This window comes from Photinus pyralis, unplaced genomic scaffold (assembly GCF_008802855.1).
Source record: "Photinus pyralis isolate 1611_PpyrPB1 unplaced genomic scaffold, Ppyr1.3 Ppyr1.4_LG6, whole genome shotgun sequence".
NCBI lineage: Eukaryota > Metazoa > Arthropoda > Insecta > Coleoptera > Lampyridae > Photinus > Photinus pyralis.
This window is the reverse complement of record NW_022170663.1, coordinates 16,140,256-16,162,495: the sequence shown is the minus strand read 5'-3', so window position 1 is coordinate 16,162,495 and position 22,240 is coordinate 16,140,256. Positions and strand designations below refer to the sequence as shown.

The following is a 22,240-nucleotide window of genomic DNA, read 5'->3' as shown; positions in this document are numbered from 1 at the left end:
TAATCATAAAATTACGAACGGTTAGGTGGCAGTAAAACTCGACCCCCGCGCTCCATTTTTTTCGTCTCACAAAAATTACATTAAGGAGACATTTCTCTTAGATAGACCGTTTTGTTGCGCTCGATATGACGGCTATGCAATTACTCAACGGGGCGGCGGGAACGTGAGCTGTTTACCGCCGGAGCTTTTCTCTATGTCTATTTCCATTTCTGAGATACTCCACTCACTTTCGAAATTACTCGCGTTCTTCGCAGTCGGCTCAATTTAAATATCGACATTATTTAGAAATTAAAATCCTCGACGTGTTGCAGTCAATCGACTAATCCTAATCGGGCCTTTACCGAGAGGTGCAGCGCAAGTTGGTTTTAATAGGGGAAGAGTGAATGCGAAAATGGAAATTATTTAAGCAACTCACGTGTAAACATTATTTACTTTCCACTCGAACTACTTCACCGATCTTAAGATTAAGATAAGTAAATGTCATTAAAGTAGTTAGAGTTTATTCAGTATGTAAAGCGAGGATCATTTATAACAAGTCTTCCAGAGGATGTTGGTGATCGCCTTCACTTTTCATGTTGATTTTACGTAGGAAAGAGAGGATGGTGATCTATATTCTGCTTTAAAAATTTACATTTTCGCAATTTTGGGTACGAAGATGTCGAATTGTACTTTAAAAAGGTGAAATCAGAATTATTAAAATAGTACTTTATCCGATGTGTGTTCGACTTTCCAATGCATAAGTTCAAGCAATAGTTATTTACATAAAAGTGAGGAAAATAGCACATTACTTCCGAGCAAATATTGAAGTACGAGGCCTCTTTGGGATCGAGAACTTTAATTTCCGATTTTACTGACGAGTTTTGTATTAAATTTTACCCGAAATCGTAGTTTAATATAAAATTTCTCCGCCCAATTACACAGTGATCCGCAAAATGCTTATTAGAGATGCGATTCTGGAATAATTGGTGCAGCGATTCATCTTTAACTCCGTAGAGAGGATATAATTTCCGTTTTTTCTTCCATATCGTAAGCACCGTCATTTGCATTTCATTTACTTGAAGTGTATTTTGTACTTTGCTTCATCTATAATTAGTTTGTTACCTTTGGTTTCTTTTAGGGTTGTAATTTTAGTTCAAACTCAAATTTAATTCAACTGTAAGTACCAGCTTGAGCTTCGGAGACGCTTTACCCACCAGTATGTTGGCCTACGAGTATACAACCTTGGGTTACATTCACCGCGAGTGCCAACACCATTGACAGATCTTACAACTGCTGATAACGAGCGGTCATTTTCTGGAATTGGGTCCCCAGGTCATGAACGAGATTTGATATCGGGATACGATACTTAACCATAATTCGCAACGAGTGCGGTGTTGTTATTCGGCAACAGCGCCTTCTCAAGTGCCGGAATTGAGCACAACAAAAGAAATTAATACATTTCCATGAGATTAACCGCAAACGTACTTACTCGTAAGAAAAGTGCTCCGACTGAACGACAAGGTACAGAAAAGTCGTATAAGAGATTAAGTACTTTCTAAATGTATTCATTAAACTTTACATTAAAACCGTAAAATGTGCCACTATAGCAATACAAAGGTGCGAAAGCCATAAACGTCACCTACACACATCCGAACGCTTTTCAATATAATCAATTTTATGTTTGTTTACTTTAAATTTCCAATTCAATTGCGTTACAGTCACTTTAAAAGCTTACTGTTCAATTCAACTAACACCATTTAGATTAAATTTACATTTACTCAGCTTAGAGAATTCATTGGTTGATTAAAATTTATATGCACTATTGCGCTTTGAACAAATTAAAAGTTGAAACATGCTCCGAACGATTTACAGTAATTAGATCTAATCACGGATTTTGACTTTTGTTGCATTCAAAGACACTAACGGAAGGTGTGGCTTGTTCCCGGAAGAAAAGAGTAAATGATGCACATTTTTTTGTGATCTGACTGCAGTCTCCGATTTTTTTTAGAAATTAAAACTTCAATTTGTCATTAATGTCAATTTCAGACTCATTTGCAAAATTGTAATTAAAGTTCTACTTTTCTCCGTCCTAGAATGTTTTAAAATCTTCTATGATATTAAATTATTATTATTATTTCACCTAACGCTTATGGAAACGAAATGGTGGAACGTGTACGAAGCATTCGAACCGACGTACACGGACCTGAAGGACTCCATCCGGGAGATGTACAACACAGTACAGTCGGAATTCTTCGCTCGAAAGCAAAACGCGGAGTCCCCTCAGCTGTTCCTCCAAAGGAAAATCCAGCTGGCGAAACGGCTGAAGATCACCAAAAACGACCGGCTGTGCCCACGCTTCCGACAATCCTTATTAAATTAAATTAAAATTTCAACTACTCAACCAGAGGTGTTGTCTACTTGCGAGGTTGTTTCCATTCACGCCTGCCCTCTTCAAGTGCAATAGATAATTAGTATGAAATGACTTTTATTCCGGATAAGTGCCTAATGCTACTCTAGTACTTATTACATGTTCATCAAAAATTGCGTACTTAAAACAATAATTTGAATATAAAATAGCACAGCCATAAAAGTCCCAAACATAAAACTGTTACTAAAGCGAAATGATAAATTTGTAGCTTCCGGTATCGTTTTTTCCCTTCCCGTATGGTTTCCAAAGGGTCCTTAACAATGTACACGCGAGCGCCTTCTACCCCGGAGCGGAAGTACTGGTTCCAATCGAAGTTGCTCAAATCAAAGAAGAACTTTTTCTTGTCCGTGTCATTCAGTTGCCGATATAGCTCTTGAGTGTTCTGGTCGGAAAACATCCATTCTCTTGTCGAAAAGTACGAGATGGCATTCATGGCCTTATCGATTTTTCTAGCTCCGTCGACAGGCCGGTAATTTAAATGGGAAAATCCGGGAACCGCGGAGGACGGCTGTCGTCCAAGGCAAAGCATGACAAAGTCGGCGAGATGCGCCGGTATGTGGTGAAAAAGAATGGCGAGGAGCATGTACGTGTAGTAATTCTCTACGAAGAAACAACAAGGGTACCACACCAGGTATTTTGTTGGTATTTTTCTTAAATGGGCATCTACCCACCTCCAAAAATTTCCTGTAATATAATTCGTTGATATAAAGTGTAAGCGTACAGAAACTCACTCCAAGTGATGGAGGCATGGGGACTAATTACGAAGTTAAATATTGGAGGTCGATTATCGAAGTTGCTGGCGACTTCCCGGTTCGTTCTGTAAGAAATTTAAGGGTGAATGGTCGTTCGTGTCCGCGAAGACTTACTTCTCTCCGACGTACCAGGCGGCGGCAATGGCATTGTTAATGCAGTAGTCTGCCGGCACCATATCGGCCAAACAGTCGAATTTAATACGAGCTACACGAATTACACCCAAACTAATGCCGAGAACTAATCCAACTATCCCGTACATGTTATCGGTCCATCCCAGTAACGGCTCCCTTGCCGTTGGCAGTACTGAAAATTTAAAAAAAGAAGCCTTTAGAAGTTAACAACCACACGAGTTTGTAGAATTTCAAACCGCCTTAAAGTTCGATGAACACAAAGTCTAGAGAGTTCGGACTGTTTTATGTTTTCTTTCAAAATAAGCCGATACAGCCCGGTTTACTTTTCATTCTTACCAATTGCGCGAAAAGCCCCTCATCCAATAAAATCAACATCGTTATTACCGACGATACTCATTATTTCATCTTCGCCGCCATAACTAATTAAAACACCTGCAACGCTTACCGCGCACGTGGCATTGTTTGTTGGAATTCTTGTCCGATAACAACTTTTTATCAACTCCAGACCAGATAAAGCTTTAAATGTTCCCTAAGTTGCTCGTTTTAAATTTATCATACAAACTAAATTGAATTAAATGAATTCAACAATTACCGACTAAATTTACAATAAATAAATAAGAAAAATTTCAAAAATGTTCGTTTCCAAACCAAATCAAATACCTATGGAAGGCCGAACTATGGCAACCGCTAATCTGTCACTGAAACACTGCACAACCTCCTCGGCGACGGCTTTCGTGAACGAGTACGTGTTCGGCCAACTTTCCAGAAGTTTGCAATAGCTCGGTGGAAAATGTACGGTGGGCTTAAGCTTAACTTACGTTGGTGTTATTCTGTCGAGGAATTCTTCGCTGCAGGTGTCAACTAGGGTTATTAGTTTCTCCCCGGTAATCGGTGTTTCGTAGAACTCTTCGCCTATGCTACTTCGGACGCAGTGGGAGTAGGCCGTTGACATGTAAACAAAAGATTTGAGATTGGGCATCTCCGTGGCGAGCCTCAGAAGATCTCGCGTCGCCCTGACGTTGATGTAGGTGGCCGTTCGAATAGTTTGATCGAATCTGACGGTTGCCGCAAAGTGCAGGACGCAGTTCACTTTTGCCCTCAGCATGTTTTGATCATCCTCGCTCAGCCCAAGATTAGGTTGAACACAATCGCCGTGGATAAGTACCACTTTACTCAAAAAATCGGGCTGCTCATTTTTCAATTGATCGAATACCTGCAACGGTAGCTCAAAGCCAAGTGGTCGTCCAAAATTTTGTACTTACCACATTCTCGAAAAGCTCCGCAAGTCGGTCCTCGGCGGCTTTTCCTTTTTTCACGCGGACCAACACGTAGAGCTTCTTCAGGTCGCTGCAAGAACGAAGAAGCTTTTCCATCGTCAGTTTTCCCATTAAGCCGGTTGCACCGGTCAAAAGAACGTTAGCGCCAGCGAGAAACTCCTCAACTCCCGGACGATCCATTGTCGGTGCCTCGAGATGAAACGAAATGCGCGTTCCATCGGAACCCTTAGCTTTTAAACTGGGAACGCCACGGACAAATTTTGACGCTCATTCAAATGTAGGTCACTTTAAGTCATTAATTTTGTGTATACTTTGATCTTTTATACACAATACGAATCAGACATACAATAGCGAATTTAAAATGCAGTAATTGCCTTTGTATGCAAAAGTGTCTGCTGGCTTTGAACTTTGATGCAAATTCAAAATGGAATCGGACAGAGTTTAAACATTCCAGTAGTGCCGCAAGTGATTTCGGATGCTGGCAGACGAGCTCAAAAAAGGTTTCTAAAAGACATTAAAACTGAAATGTATCCTAGGTCTGTCTTGGGAATCGCCCTAGAAGATCAGAAACCCACAAATTCCGATTACTTCCAAAGGTATGTCAGAAAAACCGAAATTTACCGATTTCGTTTTCTTTTTTTCTGGTGCAGATACACTTTTTCATGTGACTTTTTGAGCTCTACAAGACAGCCTTGACAGATTTTTTAATACAACGTTTCTTTTCGGAGAGATCATCATCAACCTTAACAGTAACGTTTATTGATTTTCATTACACTAGCATTAAACTATCTATACTAGTCTTGGTTTGGGAACTGTATAAGAACTTCCTGGTAGACTGTTTCGGTCTCCAAATAACAGTGTTTAATACTGCTCCCTGCTTAGAAGCGTTTCGTCCCGGAACACTTCCAGTGTCCCTCAGAAGCTTGTGTCGATATTGAATGGAAACTCCTTAGTTTGGAAGAAATAGCAATCCAGGCACTTTGTGCGCCTAGAGCTGCCAAAACTTCGATGCCTATTCCTTGAAAATTACCTCTGTAATGTTGCTGACTGTCCTCCAGGTTAACTCATCCAGTCCACAGCGGATCTTAGGCAACGTAATTTTATGAATCTATAGTGACAAACTACATTGAACTTTGATGTGACTGATGCACAGGTTCCCTCCTCCGAGTCCCCTCCGTCGGAATGGAACTGATTTCCGCTGTTACGGTGGAGCCCTCTCACTTACCTTGCGCAGCCGGTGAACTCGCTTTCTTCACAAATGTGCCTGAAACAGCCTGAAAGGTCGACACACAAATTACTCTACCAGGATCCTTCCTACGGAAGAACGTCCTTCATAAGCTAGTCCTGAAACCAGGATTTTACCTCTGGAATAGTTTTCAGATGATGGCCAAGACATTCTGGAGGCCGCATAACAATCATGTTGGGGATGTATCTCTCTGCACCTGGCGTCGCCCTATGATCTGGTGGGAGAGTCACCGTTCAGGTACGACCACAACAAACAGCAAAAACCGCACAAGTTTTCGTTAAACGCATTCAATATCAATCGCCGTCCAACTAAATGAAATGTAAATTACAAAAACTCATTGCGGCCATAATTGGGTAGGGAGGGAACGACTGAGCAATCGATCGAAAACTAGCTTCTCGTTAGATTCCCATTTAATCCTTCTTTTGAATATAAGTAAAGAATAGAATAACACATATTTTCCATAAATTATGCCTGGCCGAAGTGCGCTTCTGTATTGAGCACGCAAGAATATTTATGTTGGAAAAATTTCGCGTGCTGTTAACAAAACACTTGTGATAATATTAAAGGTAAACATAATACAGTTACCTTCTTAAATTTTAAAACACTCGGTAATAAAAATACGATCGTTATAAATTTAACTTTGGAATTTTCATTTTGAGGTCCTTTTTTTTTGCTTTCTAACCGATTCAGTGGGTGCTTACGAATTTATGTTCTGTTGAAAACGTTTAGGTAGACGGATTTTTGAATAATATTTAAAAGGATCCCCACAGTTGCTTTTTCGCCATGTTTGACTTGCAATCTCAATGTAATTAACGACGCGAATCGTTCGGTACGGGATAAGTTAAAGGTGTGGTACAGCTATCATTATTAATTTACTTGCAATGCCCATTTATTATGGTGCAAGTACAGGTGCGGTGCTTCGTATGATCATTGTGATAAACGATCGCAAACTTTGCAGTTCCAAAGTAGTTATAAATAGTTTTGTGGATTTTGAGGTAATTTGTCAGGATGTAGTAGATATAAGTTAATGGTCTACCTACTTTAAACTGAATAAAGGCAAATTTTTAACCCAACCAAAGACTTTTGGTTCGTTACATCAATAATTTCGATCATTAATCATTGCGAAATTACTTTCATTAGCACTGCCCGTTATCACGGTGAAAGAATAATAAAAGCATAGAATAGGCGTTTAGTAATAAAGGGGTTGATCATCCCTTCTTTGAAAAAACATATCGAATTTATTGAGCTTCAATTTTTTTCTGCAAATAGGTAAATAGAATAAATCACGACTAACTGATTTAAGATATTTTTAGGATGAAAATTTCTCCCTTATTTTGCTCCTGAAGATGGATACTTTTCCTGGTTTTTATGGGATCTGCGTCCATAAGGCACTAAATTAATTCTCAGGCGATACCTGTACCTGTTGCTTGCAAAACTAAACGCAAAATTAGAATTTATTAATGAAAAAACACAAGAAATCCGCTTTGCAAGCACTTTTATAGATTTTCTATTTTTTCCGCTATTAATTTCAACTTAAATAAATTAATTTTCGTCACCACGGTATTTTGAACTACCCTTAGTTCAATATCCAATGAATGACGCAAGACCAGATTAATGAAGAAGGAATAGTTAGAAGTATCTCGGATGACCTCTAGCGGCAAAAATAAAGAACTAATAGAGACTAAGAATTTAAAAGAATACTTAAACGGAATTTAATTTTGTAATACCAATTGGTAAAAAATGAGCTTTACAAAGGCCTATAGGGATTATACAGAATTCTCAAAATTTAGAAAAAATGATTGAGATTACGGAAAAATAGCATACCTTTGGCAAATGAATCTAATTAATCCTTACATTCATGTGTCCACAACCTTCTGGTCCCGGTTGGATACTTTTAATTTTTATTTTTCTTCTATATGTTTCAAAAGTAGTGAAAAGTTGTAACCAAACATACAAAACCTATACATGTAAAAAGCTTTTAAACAATATCCATTAAATCCATCGCTGCAAAACTAATGGCAAAACGTTGCAGTTGAAAATTATAATAATATTCAAACCTTTCTTAAAAAAATCGTTTTAGATTCAAGGAAACCAATTTCTAGATGGATACCTATCAAACTCATTACCTTAAGGTAAGGCTTAATTGTACGCCCACCCCCTCCCACCACTGTTACACCCCGTGTCCAGCGAAAATTGCAGCTAAAATAAAAAAAGGGGTCATGGATCTGACTATTAATAGAAGTACCACGAAAAAATATGCAGATCCGCCTCTAGTCGATTATACGAACAATGAGGATGAATCATAATCGACACTTTCAATATTTAACATCATTATTATAAACATTTTTAATAACTTATTTATCACCTTGTACGATAAATAAAATGCATATATTTCAATAATACTATGAATCATAGTGTGGATGCGAACACGTTCGTGATCACAATGTCCTTAAAAAAGGCTTTAATCACCACGTATAATTACACTATATTATTTATTACAGTTTACAACCTGTACGTTAATTTTATATTGAATAAATTTTTTGTAGACGAAAAAATTTCCATGGTTGAATAAATTCGCATATTTTATCATCGTGTGACTAAAGCAGGTGGATCATCCCTGCACTTTTTGTTTTCAATCCAGCAATTGCTGTTAATTGTTATGTGTATAAACGTTATCAAGGTACGTACAAATATAAATAAACGGGTTCTATATCAAGAAGTCTTCGCATGAAGTTATAAGTGTACGGAAACTTTTATTGATGAAAAAAATATAAATATTTTTATTTAAAATTGACATTTGGACCAAAATAACGCGCTTTCTGTATAAAAATTGAAATTTGATATTAAAATACGATTTCGAATACAATTTAATACAAAACTCGTCAGTAAAATGACATTACTTGACTCGGAAATTAAAGTACTCGCCAGTACTGTGTCAGTTTTCTGACTTTTATATAAATAACTATTGTCGTCCTCTTCAAAATCCCCTCTACATTAGAACCTACAGGATGAAATAGAGAAGATGGCAAACGTGTGGGCGGTGTGTCACTCATCCCTTGGTGTCAGGGTCAAATCCTTACCTGGGTTCCTACTTGTTCCATTTCCTATTCTACTCCACTCGCTGCCTCAGTAGTTTTTCTAGCAGCTCAAAACCAAATATTAGGTCCTATCCTTGGAATCTTGAAGCGATCGAATTTGTGGATCATTTAGGAAAACTAATCTCTGAAGTTACTGGTGAGCGGAAATTTTCGTTCTCATCACACTGGCAGTAACGCTTTCCCTGACTACTCCTGTCACTTGGCCAGACACCTGTCAAAACTAAGACATTATTAATTAAAATTTTTCTACGATCTGAAATTTTAAATTAAAAAAGGCGATATCGGAAAAGAATGTAGTACACTCGTCACTAAAATGAATCTATTTCATTCGGAAATTAAAGTACTCGAGTCCAAAGAGACCTCGTACTTCCATATTTCCTTGCCAATAATGCGTCATTTACAGATACTCAAATAAACTCTGAAAATTAACCTTTTTTAACTAGTAAAATTCCTTAAGGGCTTCTGTTTATTAGAGAGCTCCTTTGATTGAAATACTTCGCAGCCTTACGACTCTACGAATTCGTCCAAATCTCCAAATTTATTCCCGTGGAACAGATTCTAGGATTTCGGAGTTCCTTATAATGCAAATTGTTTGGTATCGTCGAATCCTTCCTATTCTACAGTCTATTTCGTGATCACGGTTTAGTTTTAGTTCCCGAGGTGTAAAACCGTCACCTCCCAATAAATAAATTTTTTTAATTTCGGTTAAGTATATTAATATGGTAATATGCACTAAGTTTAAGCGACTTTCTACGAATCAAGCCATAAAAAAATAATAATTTCAGGATAAAACGGATAAAATTCACTCAAAATGCACGTTCCAGTCTTTGAATTCGCACCACGAATCTTCCCACGTACGCGTAATGAAATCTCTCATACACAAAATGGCACTAAAAATTCAATTTCAATACACTAAAAATGTACGCACTTGTTCGAGAAAAACAATTTATAATAAATCTTTAACAGTAAAAAAGCTCACGTACAATGAAATAATGTACATGATCGCTCGCAAATTCCTCTTCGAATTTTTGACGCACCCTCGGCTCGCAAATTCAAGCAAGAATTTCTCTCCCATTAAAAAAAGAAAAACGAAATCGACTCGCCTACCCCCTTAAACGAATAGACAACCCGCATTTTTCCCACGTGCCTGACTTTTCGCACGACAGAACGAATTTTTTTAAGTCCGAAGAGATCGTGGCAACCGCGCTCGCTTGCCGCAATACGTTTCTTGATATGGCTTGTTATCGCCAGACAGATTTTCGTTCAGGTTCGCTATGAAGCAATAAATTGCCTTATGTTTAGTAAATTTTAAATTTGACATTTTTAATTATAAAGGTACCACCCGTTACAATTTAAGGCTCGCGAGGATCCAAAGGATCCCAGTAATCATCTCATCCGAGCTCTTACAGTGTACAGAATATACAGACCCATGAAAGTATCCGGAATCATTCTCAATATTTGTGAAATATGCACAATATCTATAAGATTGGCATAATCTTCGATTCGCCGACTCTAAATCCCTAAAAGGTCTACGAAATCTTTTTTTTTCCTAAGCGAAAGGTTCATTAAAAGTACCTAAGTCGAGGTTTAGTTACTATTTAACCCTTTTAAGTAGCAATACATTTTTGTATTCCAAATGTTTTAACTTTTCAGAAACCAAGGCCCTAAAAGAAGGCGCTAACGGCTCCGGATAGGCTTCTCGGTAATCTCTTTTGAATTTTGTAAAATAGTTGACTAATTCCAACCCCAAAATGACACGTCTGTTTGAATGGTAATTGTCCCCCAAAAAATGCCGGGGATGATTTTGATTTGCACTTTATCTGCTAGGAAGCGAAACCTATACAAACTATAAAACGAGACTTTAAATTCAATGGTCTGGAAATAGAATATGCAAAATATAACGAATATACAGAATGAATCTTGGAGAATATGCAAGGTTTACAAAGTCTGGTTCTACAGGATCTACAAAATTTACAGAGTGGACCAGAATTATACAGGATGTCGAAGATTTATAGGATCTTTATGAAATATTTAAATGAAATCCACGAAACATACAACGTTAAACTGTTTTCTGTGATGGGACAAACACAGATTACATCCTGGATGGGGGTTGGCCCCCGTAAGTCACGACTGAAAATGCTTACGAGAATGTATAGGCGGTATACCTTTATTTCTGCAATCCCCTATAGTTTGTTTAATCTACAGTTACAGGAGTGGCGACAACCACCGCTTTCATTGAATCAATACAAAGGTCAAAAGGACGTCAAGAGAAAAGGACTAACAAGAACAATGGCTATAATTGTGCAGCAGACGTTTAAATAGCTCCCACAGCGACAGCGTAACTGAATTTTTAAAGAAAACTTTTGACAAGTTAATAAAATAGTTTTGAAGTGAGTTTCCGTTCCGTGATCAGATACAGTAACAAATAGGCGCCGGTCAGCATTGGAAAATCGTCCGCGACAACAAAAACGTCCGGAATTCGACAGGAGAATATAACAGTCGAACGAATATACGATCAGATCTTATTTAGTAATAAATTTTTCGACACAAAGCGAGAGGGTTTGTTAAAAAAAGGAAAATTCACTTTTCACGTATACCTATACTCAACTGGCTTTCGTAAAAGCACGATCGGCAAGCTTTATCCATCACATAATGTGTTTTTGATTGTGGGATCTTGTGGCTTTCAACATTGACGACGTTAAGAATTGGACCTGATTTGCAATTACCCGCATTTAGATAACAATATTTCATTTTGAGTTATGAACGTGTGAAAAGCTTGCGGGGATTACTGTGGACTGATGTGTTAGTCAAGATTGTACCTTTGTTGTATACTTTTCAGTATGCAAAGATGAGTTCTAATCATAACATACCGTTACATTCCGAGTTGGGGGTAGGAAGTCAAAGTTATGTCAGGTTCTGTTTGTATCTTAAGGCAAACGCATAACTGAAATTCCAAGTATGTTCCGCTTAGTCTTTTATAAACTATTTTCAATCATCTCGCGACGCTTTGGAAATTGCTGGATCCGTCTAGCGAAAAATGAAGTTTCTGGGATGTAGGAAACCTTTGAAAATTAGTCTATCAGATTATCTTACAAAGATGGATGGTGGGTGGCGCAGTAGATAATTATAAAGACAAATAACTTTCAATTTTGGATTGCTCGATAAATCTCCCAAGAGAAGGTATCAGATGAAAAATAAAATACAACAAAAGGCAAATAACCATAAATTGTTATCAATGCGCCCCAATTCGTATATCGACATTCTGCAGGCCACTAACGATTGCAGGTCCGACTAGACAAACTCATTCAAGCGAACTATTACCATCAGTTACATTTTACCTCGGGGTTTCAGCAACCCCTCATAGATAAAATAAGGTCGATATCAGCTATAATACGCTGAAGCCATGAGGCGCGCGTGTGTATCTAAATTTCAAACTAGTATAAAATCATGAAACAAGAAATTTCTTGTCTGCTGCTTACAAATTGCCACTAATAAAGTTTTAAAGTTTATAAAATTCCCCCCTTTCTAGCATGAAAAGATTTATACAATTGGCGTCAGGTTTTATGTTACAACGCATCGACTTTTACGTTTTAGGGCAGACGCTTGCAGTTTCATCAAGGCAAAGCCAACAATAGACAATAATATATAAGAAACCAGATCATTAATCATAAAGTCCCTAATGTACATCTATTGTAAATTATTCCAAAAGAGGGATGAACAAACAGGCCTCGAGAAGCATCTGAATGCAAATTGCTTTTTACTTTAACAAGTATGTTTATGCTTGTGAGAATTCGGTTATGTTTGTATTCTTACAATTTTATACGCCGAAATGGCTTCGCAAAATTTTGAATTTCATAAGTCGATAATTTTTATTATCTTTGAGGTACATCGTTTCGTTTTAGAAATATATGCTAATAATTTAGATTTAGGTACATGTCCAGCAAACACACTTACGTTTAAAAAAAATGTTTAAAAAGCTTTGATAGGATCAATTTTATACCTAGGTTTAAAATACGATTCTTATTCATGTATCTCAACCATAAAGTTGACGTTTTCGTTGATAATACGTATATAAATAACCGTTTTTTAGCATTAGTTTGATAAACGTATATAACACCACCTTAATATACGCATATAAATCGTATATCAATGAGAAATAATAAACGCATAATATTCGTACAAAGACTATAGAAATATCCGCCGGACATTTATGCGTATTATATACGTAGGGTTTTAGTCTACAATAAACGCTTTTTATACGGAACTGTGCTGCTAGGGTACGCTGCAATTTTTTTTAATTCGGCGTATCCGTAGATACTTTAGAAATTTCAAATCCGTGGGTCCATCACGTTTTAGAGACTCTACAAGATTGCATGCTTGGGACGAGCCTCCAATTCAGAAATCTCGGAACGTTCTGCATCTGAATCTTTGATCTCCGAGCACGTTAGACGTATCATGCTTCTAATGAAACGTAAAACTTCCACATCACAATAATGATTCAAGGTTCTATTCTAAATTGAAAGTAGTAAGTTACCTTTTAAGGACGTACGATACTTATATTATGAAATAAAAGACCACGTTTTAAATGTGACTTTGAATTAGGCAAAGATGTGAGGACTCACAGAGGCAATGGGTTCCACTTCACATAGTAAAAATAATTTATTGTGAACCGAAATTAAAAAACTTGCGTTAAAAAATGACTTGAATAGGGAAAGGGTAGTAGAATTCACTTTGCATTTCCCACAATACTGAAGTGATCTCATTCTCTAGTGATGACATCTCGTCTTCAGACATGCGGAACCCATTATGAAAGCAAGGCTCTACAGAAATTAAAAAACGCAGAAGGATAATCTTTAATTCCACCAAATGGTCCACTAGTCACATAATTAATTGGAAAATCACCCTGTAAATATTCTGTAATATGCAATACCAAACCTGCTCTTACCCTTCAAAAAATTTCAACTAAAATTTTAAACAGTAGCGTGTAGTTACAAAAATTTCATTCTTGAATGGGTACTCGAACCAGAGATCTTCTCATATGAAGTAGTGAAAAAAATCTGCAACAGTAGCAGATGTGCTTATATGGGGTAAATTAACGGGCTTGTGCGCCCCTCTTCATTTCAAGTTTTTCTTCAGCAATTATATTGCGCGTGAGTTTCGAAATAAATTCTTTTATCTTTGTCAATCAATTAATTGTGTGTTTATTTGGATCCATTGTACGATCCAGATAGAGTCTCATGTTCAGATTTCTTTCTATTTGTGCTCAAAGTTTATCTCAGGTGATAAACAAAATTTGTGTAATTGATTGTTTGGCATTTTTCGGCAGTTTTCTAAATTATTAATTTTCAGTCATTATTAGGATTTTGTTTCGTAGCAAATACGGGAGATGTGCGAAGAGAGATCATAAAAATTCGGTCTCAATTTTTGATTTATTTGGGATAGCTGGACAGGTGTTTTGTGGGTGTTGTAGTTGACCCCACGCCATTGCACGCAGCAGTATTTCAATAATTCGAAATGTCATAGATATTGTCACCCACCTGTCCAAATAGCTTAAAACAAATTAAAATTAAAATTTGGAATTTTATAATCTCTTTCGTACACATCCGGCATCTACTATAAAGAAAAATCGCAATATCGAGAAACTCGATGGCCTCGATCAACGTCCGAAAATTCCAAAGAAGTGTAATAAACACAAAATTTGGATCACCACCTAAAATAAATCTTGGGTATAAATAGTCTGACATGAGAACTCTATCTGGGTCAAACTTTGGATTCGAATAAACAATGAATTGATTAAGGATGACAAAATATTATCCTGAAACACTTGAAAGAAAAGAAAACCCTGTAAGAAAGAAAGGCTTACAAAGTTTGGACATATTACCCCGCACGCAGACGATCAACAATTAAAATAATAAAAAAAAATTACTTACACTGTTTTTCTTAATAATCTAAATAATCTAGTCGTAAAAGATTTGCGATACTAAGCGCTCTGATCTCACACACAAATGCTGACAGCTACTGAACTTCACTTTGCTTTATAATGAAGAATAATAACAAAACTGGCTTGATGAATCAGATTTTGGTGGCTGTTCGGATGGTAGAAATTTGTAACTTTTAATACGAAGACGAAAGGCCTCGCTGTACTACGAGTACAACTCGACGAAACATATTCCGTAATTGAACAAACGCGTTAAACTTCTCACACAACTATAGTTAACTACACAAATTTATTATAAAAATGACGAACTGCGTCTGCAACAAAACAAATAAGGCCTGCCCTAAAATTTAGCGTAAAATGATGTACATCGCAATTACAAACAAATCTAAAAGTAAACAAGATACGAAGAATCGCATACGATTTTCAGTAGGAATTTTTTTTCTACTGAGCTCGCATGCGGAAACCGAAATGCGACTCATATTCAATAGCACTGATCCTTGAACTCGTTTGAGATCTCCTCTCGTTCTCGAGTTAGACGAGGAACAGACGGACAGAGAGACGGACAAAACCATTACATAAGGGAAATTTTTTTCCTGATTTTTTCTTTCGAAAAATTACCCTAAAAACAAACACTGAAATACAAATTCAAATGAAACGAACCAAACTTGTGCTTAATCGTAAATAACCCATGAGATTTGCACTTGCAAAATAATTGAAATTATTTTACATACAGGGTGCGCCATCCTTATTGAAGGTGCTAACACCAAAATATCATTTGATGTAACTTAGGATTGAAACGTTTAGGATATTTGCAATTACTTTTTTGATATCCCATTCATACCATATCCGATCATTGTTCCAAATCTGCCGGTGTTATTTAAAAGTAAAGAGCAATGGGTGATAGAGCAAAAAAGTTTCCATCGCCTACTGGGATTAAATTCGATGCTTGACTCTCTCATAGACCATAATAGCACACAATTAGCAGAAATGCGAGGTTGGACATTATTTTAAAATTGAATAATATCGTCTTTAGGAGGGCCGAGGGGAACTTATATTGGTCGAGTACGGACGTGTGTTATACAGCAAGAAATAGCATGAAGAGAATACGAAAAAGCTCCATTTTTTTAATATGGGCATATCGAACATATACACCGTCAAAATTCCTATGTCCAGGAACGTGTGCGAAACGTGTAAAGCTCTGAAGGAAAACGTTATTACAGATCACTTTAAGAAGACAACGGGAAGCGGAATCATTCTCCGAAAACAAAACGCGAAAGGGGACCTTTCTTATATTTATAAGTATAACAGAAAAATCTCAAATCTCCGCTTCCGATTTAATGACATCGTTATATTCCGAATGAAGCCATTAATAAACAGCGTGCACTGCTTTTGCTGGCTTTCGTTACTCATTGCTTAAGTACTAATTGTGAAGCTTTATTAATTTTATTGTATTTTCACTCGTAACGTTTTATTGCGGCTTAAATCCTTGTATTTATATCTTTTGTATAAGATACGGCGGAGATACCGAAAGTGAAACTAAGCGGAATAATGGGCAGAGGAGGAATAATGTATTTTTTTTTGTTCTTCCTTTAATGCAAGAGAGCGCCACATTTCATGCATAGTGTGTTGTGTTTTTCGCATCTCCCTTTTGTCCGAAACATTTCTGTCGTACAGTGTTAAGAAACAGGTGCACTTTATGGTCTTCGACTAAAGGCCCTCGACAGCTGTCATATTTTTTCGCCCATCTGCCGTATTGTTTAAAAATATCGCTTCTGACGCTTTCCACTTAATGGACGTATATTTCTTTTACGATCTTAAAAACGAAAATACGACAATATGCAAACAACCTGTTTGTAACAGAAAAGCTCGGCAGGCAGTGCGTGCTATTTTTTTTCTGCTGAAAAAAAACGTCATGAATTATTCCGGACGATTTTTATTATCGTTTTTTATGCTTTTCTCCCATCCTTTATGACTCTCAATCTCATCTGGATCTATCATTAGTTTAGGGTTTGACTTATTTCCCTTTATTCTTTCGGCCACTTCCATTCGGTTAAAATGATGCTTTTCGCATTTTGTTATTGGTCGCGGAACGTGGAAGTATGGGGTTTCTTGATGTATTTACAATATTGTCCTCAATGAAAATTTAAGACGCTTTAAAGGTGTGAGTAGCTATCGATGCGTTTAGGTTCTTAAAGCACAAAGATATTATAGGCTTTCATTTTAATACAAACAGTATGCACTAATATAAAGGTATGTACATGACTGGAGCGGGTGCCATGGGTTTACAATACATGGGTAACAGAAAACTCGTGTAGTTAATTAGCTAATTTTTGATGCAAGATCTCAATTACATTTGTGAATCCTAATTGCTAATCACAATCCCCTGAAAACCGAACTCGGAAATTGAAAGCTCCCGGACCAGCGCATGAATCGTTTGAATTCTGATTTAGCAGCATTTAGTTAGCAACCTAATTATCTCGACGAATTGATTGAACTAAACTCAAACTTAAGTGTAATAAAATCTTTACAATTCGATACCGCGGTCTGTCATTCGCACTTAATTGCTATGATGTATGAGCCTGTATGGGGAACATGGGGCTCGTTTAGTTTTCAAGATCGTTTCTGCTCGGCCATTGTAACGTACACGCCGTTACAATTATGCTAAATACGTATTTGTCGCGAATTTCAATTCGGATTAACCGTCCGAATGTCTTCGGCGACGCTCTGCACTTGAAGGCAAAAGTGACTCTTTGAATTTGGAATTGTTTCGCTTTAAGAAGCTAACATTGTACGATTTTGCAAAAGTGGATGAAAATTGAAGGCGTTTTTAAATTGAATTTTCGCAATTTGAAATTGAAATAAGCTTTGTGTTCACGGTCTACAAGAAATTATTCTCACGGTGTCGCAAGACTTTCCTTATTTTCCTTCATGAGTGCGATAAGAAAGAAAATTGCAAAAACACGTAGTTTTTTAGGGCTGATCTGTCTTTCCTATGACACCTCATGAAATTGCTCATTGGATTAAAATGGGAAACGTTCAAAGAATATTGCACTCATGTGCACTTGGCCCCTGACTTACAGAATTGTACGAGTAAGGTCGACATGAGGGGCTGCCCTGTCCTGAACTAAAATGAGTATTTCTATTACTACTAAATACCTTTCTTAGGTAGAGCTTTCGAGACCTGTATCCAAAATTTTAAGCTGCCACAAAAGATATCTTCCATAGTTTTAGCATTGGAAATGGTTATTCTGTATAATGTGTTTGTGATGTTACCAGTTTCGACCAAGAAGAAAAGACAGCGGTGTCGCACCGTAGGTACTATAGGCCGCAATCGGTACGTTACGGAAAAGTCGCGGATACTGTCGATACGGTACTTACTTAATAATGCGCAATTGTTTTGTTAATTTCAATCTAAAATTTAGTAGGATTGCGAACATGTTACGACGCTTATTAATCAGAAAATTCCGAGTGAATAGGGGTTGCTTTTGTCTTAAATATGGGATATGGCGTTATACGGTTATCATTTCCAATGTCTCCGATGATTGCATGGATTGCGAAATTTTCAGCCACGGCTAGCTCAGTTTACTAAAAACACCTTGATAAAAATAAATTAACTGATCTGCTTTTAACTTGAGAATTCGAAAACTAATCCGCCTTCGGTCACTTTGTTAGCGAATAAATACACAAATTGACAAATATCGAAATATAATATTCAAATTTAAATCAATATCGACCTGCCTGTACAGGCTTCCAAAAAAATCAATTTTACGTTTATTGAAACGCCCAATATCCGGAAATCTTTACAAAGCTTTTGTACGTGGCCACGTTCTATCGTACAAATTAAAATAAATATTGGAAAAATTTGCAATATTACCTTAAATTGTATACATACGAGTATACAGAGTTGTGATATAACGGAGAAACTCAATCAAAATGCAATGAACACGTGTTTTTCGATTGGGAATATTTTGACAAAAATTGTAGGTATACAGGGTGCTCGAAAATAGCGTCGCAACATTGCATCCTTGACAAGTTTCATGTAAATATCCCATACCTATTATCAACTGTTGACGGGATAATTAGGAATATTTCTCCAGAAACAGTTGAAAATGTGCAGCAGGAATTTATGAATGTTTGGGGTACTGCAGAGCTGTTAATGGCGGACACTCCCAACATTCGCTAAAATAATACATGCATGATGAAAGCGCATTTTTGGTAATACAGCATCAGTATTTTATTAGCAAAGTTTAAAATTATCGATCTCACGAGTAATCTAACCCAAAATAGCTACTAGAGCCTGCACATTTACACTATAGCAGAATTTGAAGTCCCTAGCTATTGTAATTGCTGAGATCTCAGCCAGCTAGACAGCCAGCCATAGCGAATATAATAGGGTATTTTTTTTACAAAAATGTGCTCAAAATAATTTATGAATCGGTTTATGTCGCATTAAAGTGTTATTTTAATATGTGATCGTAAATATTTCGTGAATAGTTGAAGACCGGTATAGGCCCTTTACGTGAAACATGAATTTTGTAGAGAATCCGAAAATTAAATACTATACGAGATATTTAAGGAAAAAAGTCATACTTTTTTGGGGCACCCTGTATACTTTGTGTCATTACAAGGAAATTGACGGGTTTGAGCGTATTTCCGAACAAGCCTCCATTTTATTTTTTTAATTTAACCGTTATTAAATTGCAGCCCAGTATTGATAGGATTCCCGGCACTTAGAACTGATTTGAAACGGAAAACTTTTCCTCCTAACCGAATGTATTAATTACAATTAGTGATATTACATGTTTTTTTAAGTGCGTAATATTACGTGTAAAACTACCAATTGTTTATGTTTTTTATGGAATTTTATGTAATTTATGTAACTTATCATTTTTTTAAATCCGTAATTTTACAGTAAAATTACCTGTCATTTATGTTTTTTATGTTTTTTTTAAATATTTCATAAACCTTTTTGAATTTTGTGAGTGTTTGAAAACAAAAACACTTGTTAAATTATATATTTTGGTGAATTAAATAAAATACTCAAGCTGAAGGTATTTCGCCATCACGCGCCGTTTGGAAGAAGAAGTTCTAGATCGCAAATTAGATGCTGTATCATCTTCATTAAACCAAACTAGATTCAACGGTGAATCGTTTACGTTGATAGTACCGTTGATGGTCTGTGGTAGTACCAATCAAAATGTATCAAATAGGTATTACATTTATGTAACTTTAAAAAAATACGGTTTTTTAAATAAAAAAACGTATGTTACGTAAATTTCATAAAAGGCATAAATTACATAAAAAACCGACCTCTTGTAAGTTACGCGTAATATAACCGTCATTTATGCAACTTACAAATCGTTATTTTACAATCCACATCACTAATTATAATGGAAAAATCCTTTTAAGGGTGACACACAGTTACAAAGTGAATGAATCGCGTCTTTCAGGAATGTATGTATACATTTTAATCCTCAAAATTCCAATCGCCAGATATCTAGAAGAACACGGTCCGTATTGAAATGCAAATACAAAAATACAATTTACCTTATTAAATATATGGGAACTAAATCTACCCGTCGAGTTGTCTACCCTTGGACAGCTGGAGCACGCTATATTTTAGGATTTGTCGAAAGAAACCAAAAACGGATAGTGGATCGTAACGGAAGAAGGCCTTTTTGTNTAGTCATTGTTTCAAAGTATAACATTTCAGCTTGATAATGACCTTCGGGTCGAAACTATAGTCGCTGTCACCTAATGCCTTTATTTTAATACCTGAAATAATTAAAAGAAGTATGGGGAAGGTTTAGTGTCTTTATCAATCCACTTAGTCAATATCACCCCGTTTTGAGTCGTTATAAGATGGATAGCTACCAATTATTCTATAAGAAATTTTTTTTCCGGGTCGATCTGAGACAATTTTTTTTTCGGGGCTCAAAAAAAGGCTTCCTTTTTTACCAAAAATCGACTGCACCAAAATTTCTGGGGAAAACACTTTTTAAGTTAATTTCTGTTTATTTATTGCACTCAAAGTGTTTATTGTGTAAATTCCTCGAACTTTTACTGAAGAACAGTATTGTTTTCCTAAATTCTCGGCACGGATTCCCTGACCTGAGCTAGCACACCGCCCAATTCGACCGGTCCGTACCAAAACTGACAGCATTTGGAAAATTGTTGACGTACTTAAGTTATAATAGAACAAATTTTGAAGAAACAGCTCTCTAATAGAACCATAAAAACCAACACCCATTAAAGGGCTCCCGTTACATTGTAAGTTTGTAGATCTTACTGAAGGTCTTAATCAGTACTTCAACTTTCCACAAAATATTCTGTTTATATTTTCCAAACTAAAGATTTTGAAAATCGCGCAAAACCGTTTCGGGGGTGTCGAGGGGCAATCAGAATGACGTCATGAGTGACGATCCCCCTTAACCCCTTTAAATTATATTAATGAATGTTGACTTTATTGGTACCACTGGAAAGCATTTTTCAGTAGTTTTCCAACGATGTGTCACAAAGGTGTGCCATTTAGGATTTTTGAAGAGGGGGGCTGGGCTCGGGGCTGCGGGTTAAGGGGTGGTGGGGGGTTGTCGTTCATAAAGTCATTCTGGTTCCGCCTCGATACCCCTGAAACGGTTTTACGCGTTTTTCAATATCTTTAGTGGCGCCATCTTGAAAAGATTTTAATTCAATTCATCATGTGCCGGAAACCCTTACGGGACTTATCAGTTTAGTTTCATTTTCAAAGTTCCTCCATATCTTTTTAACTGACGCTTGTCAAGAATGATCCTGTATACTATATGGGACTAGGTGTTTAATAATCTCTCGGGTGCTTATGCAACAAACTGTACTCTCGGGACTAAAACACAAAGTTTAGTCCCTTGTGTACATAACTATTTGTGCGCTTCTGGATAGGTATATGGTTTCTTCGCGATTCTTTTCAATTTTTTATTTCAGATTCATCAATTCTTTCTTCAACTCCCCAGTTGCATTAATCGATTTCTGCAGATTCCAAATACCTTGAATGCTTTGGATTTATCAGGTTATTCAACTTCTTATCATTTAGAATCTTTCTTCGAATTCGCCTGATCTTTTAGATCCTTCGGACTATTTATATTCATCGAATATTGTACATCTCTCGTTCATGATTTCTTTAGATCCGTCTTGGGATTCCCACGATTCTTCAGACTCATCCCTGGTTCTTCAAATTATTTAGATTCTTCTGATTCTTATAAGAATGTCGCAAACGCTCTAATCCTTCAGTGCGTTTTTCGATTCCTCAGTTCATGCTAATCCGTTAGAAACTAAAATCATAACGTAACCGGAAAATTTGCTCAATTAAATTTACTTTAAATTTAGGGACTTTATACTAATTCAATCAAATTAGTAG

General features: G+C 36.6%; 1 protein-coding gene across 2 annotated transcripts; it reads right to left on the bottom strand.

The window, feature by feature from the left end:
* Nucleotides 1-2,476: 2,476 nt before the first annotated feature.
* On the bottom strand, nucleotides 2,477-6,289 carry LOC116174044 (fatty acyl-CoA reductase wat-like). 2 transcript variants are annotated; one of them, XM_031491822.1, is made up of 7 exons: nucleotides 5,931-6,289; nucleotides 4,554-5,882; nucleotides 4,110-4,504; nucleotides 3,952-4,061; nucleotides 3,274-3,463; nucleotides 3,139-3,224; nucleotides 2,477-3,091 (listed from the first exon to the last, which is right to left on the bottom strand). In XM_031491822.1, the coding sequence occupies exons 2-7, from the start codon at nucleotides 4,746-4,748 to the stop codon at nucleotides 2,529-2,531; spliced, it is 1,539 nt and encodes a 512-aa protein (XP_031347682.1). In that variant the 5' UTR covers nucleotides 4,749-5,882; nucleotides 5,931-6,289; the 3' UTR covers nucleotides 2,477-2,528. The 2 variants fall into 2 exon arrangements, with proteins under 2 accessions (XP_031347682.1, XP_031347683.1); XM_031491823.1 differs by having other exon boundaries at nucleotides 2,635-2,783; nucleotides 2,816-3,091; nucleotides 4,554-6,289.
* Between the last annotated feature and the right edge of the window lie 15,951 nt (nucleotides 6,290-22,240).

What these genes read in the sequence shown, in the direction of transcription:
- LOC116174044 (XM_031491822.1), bottom strand. Translation starts at nt 4,748, where the DNA reads ATGGATCGTCCGGGAGTTGAGGAGTTTCTCGCTGGCGCTAACGTTCTT. An exon ending in CGGAGCTTTTCGAGAATGTG is followed by an intron (nt 4,505 to 4,553) that starts GTAAGTACAAAA and finishes CTACCGTTGCAG; the next exon opens with GTATTCGATCAATTGAAAAA. An exon ending in CATAGTTCGGCCTTCCATAG is followed by an intron (nt 3,464 to 3,951) that starts GTATTTGATTTG and finishes TTAAATTTTCAG; the next exon opens with TACTGCCAACGGCAAGGGAG.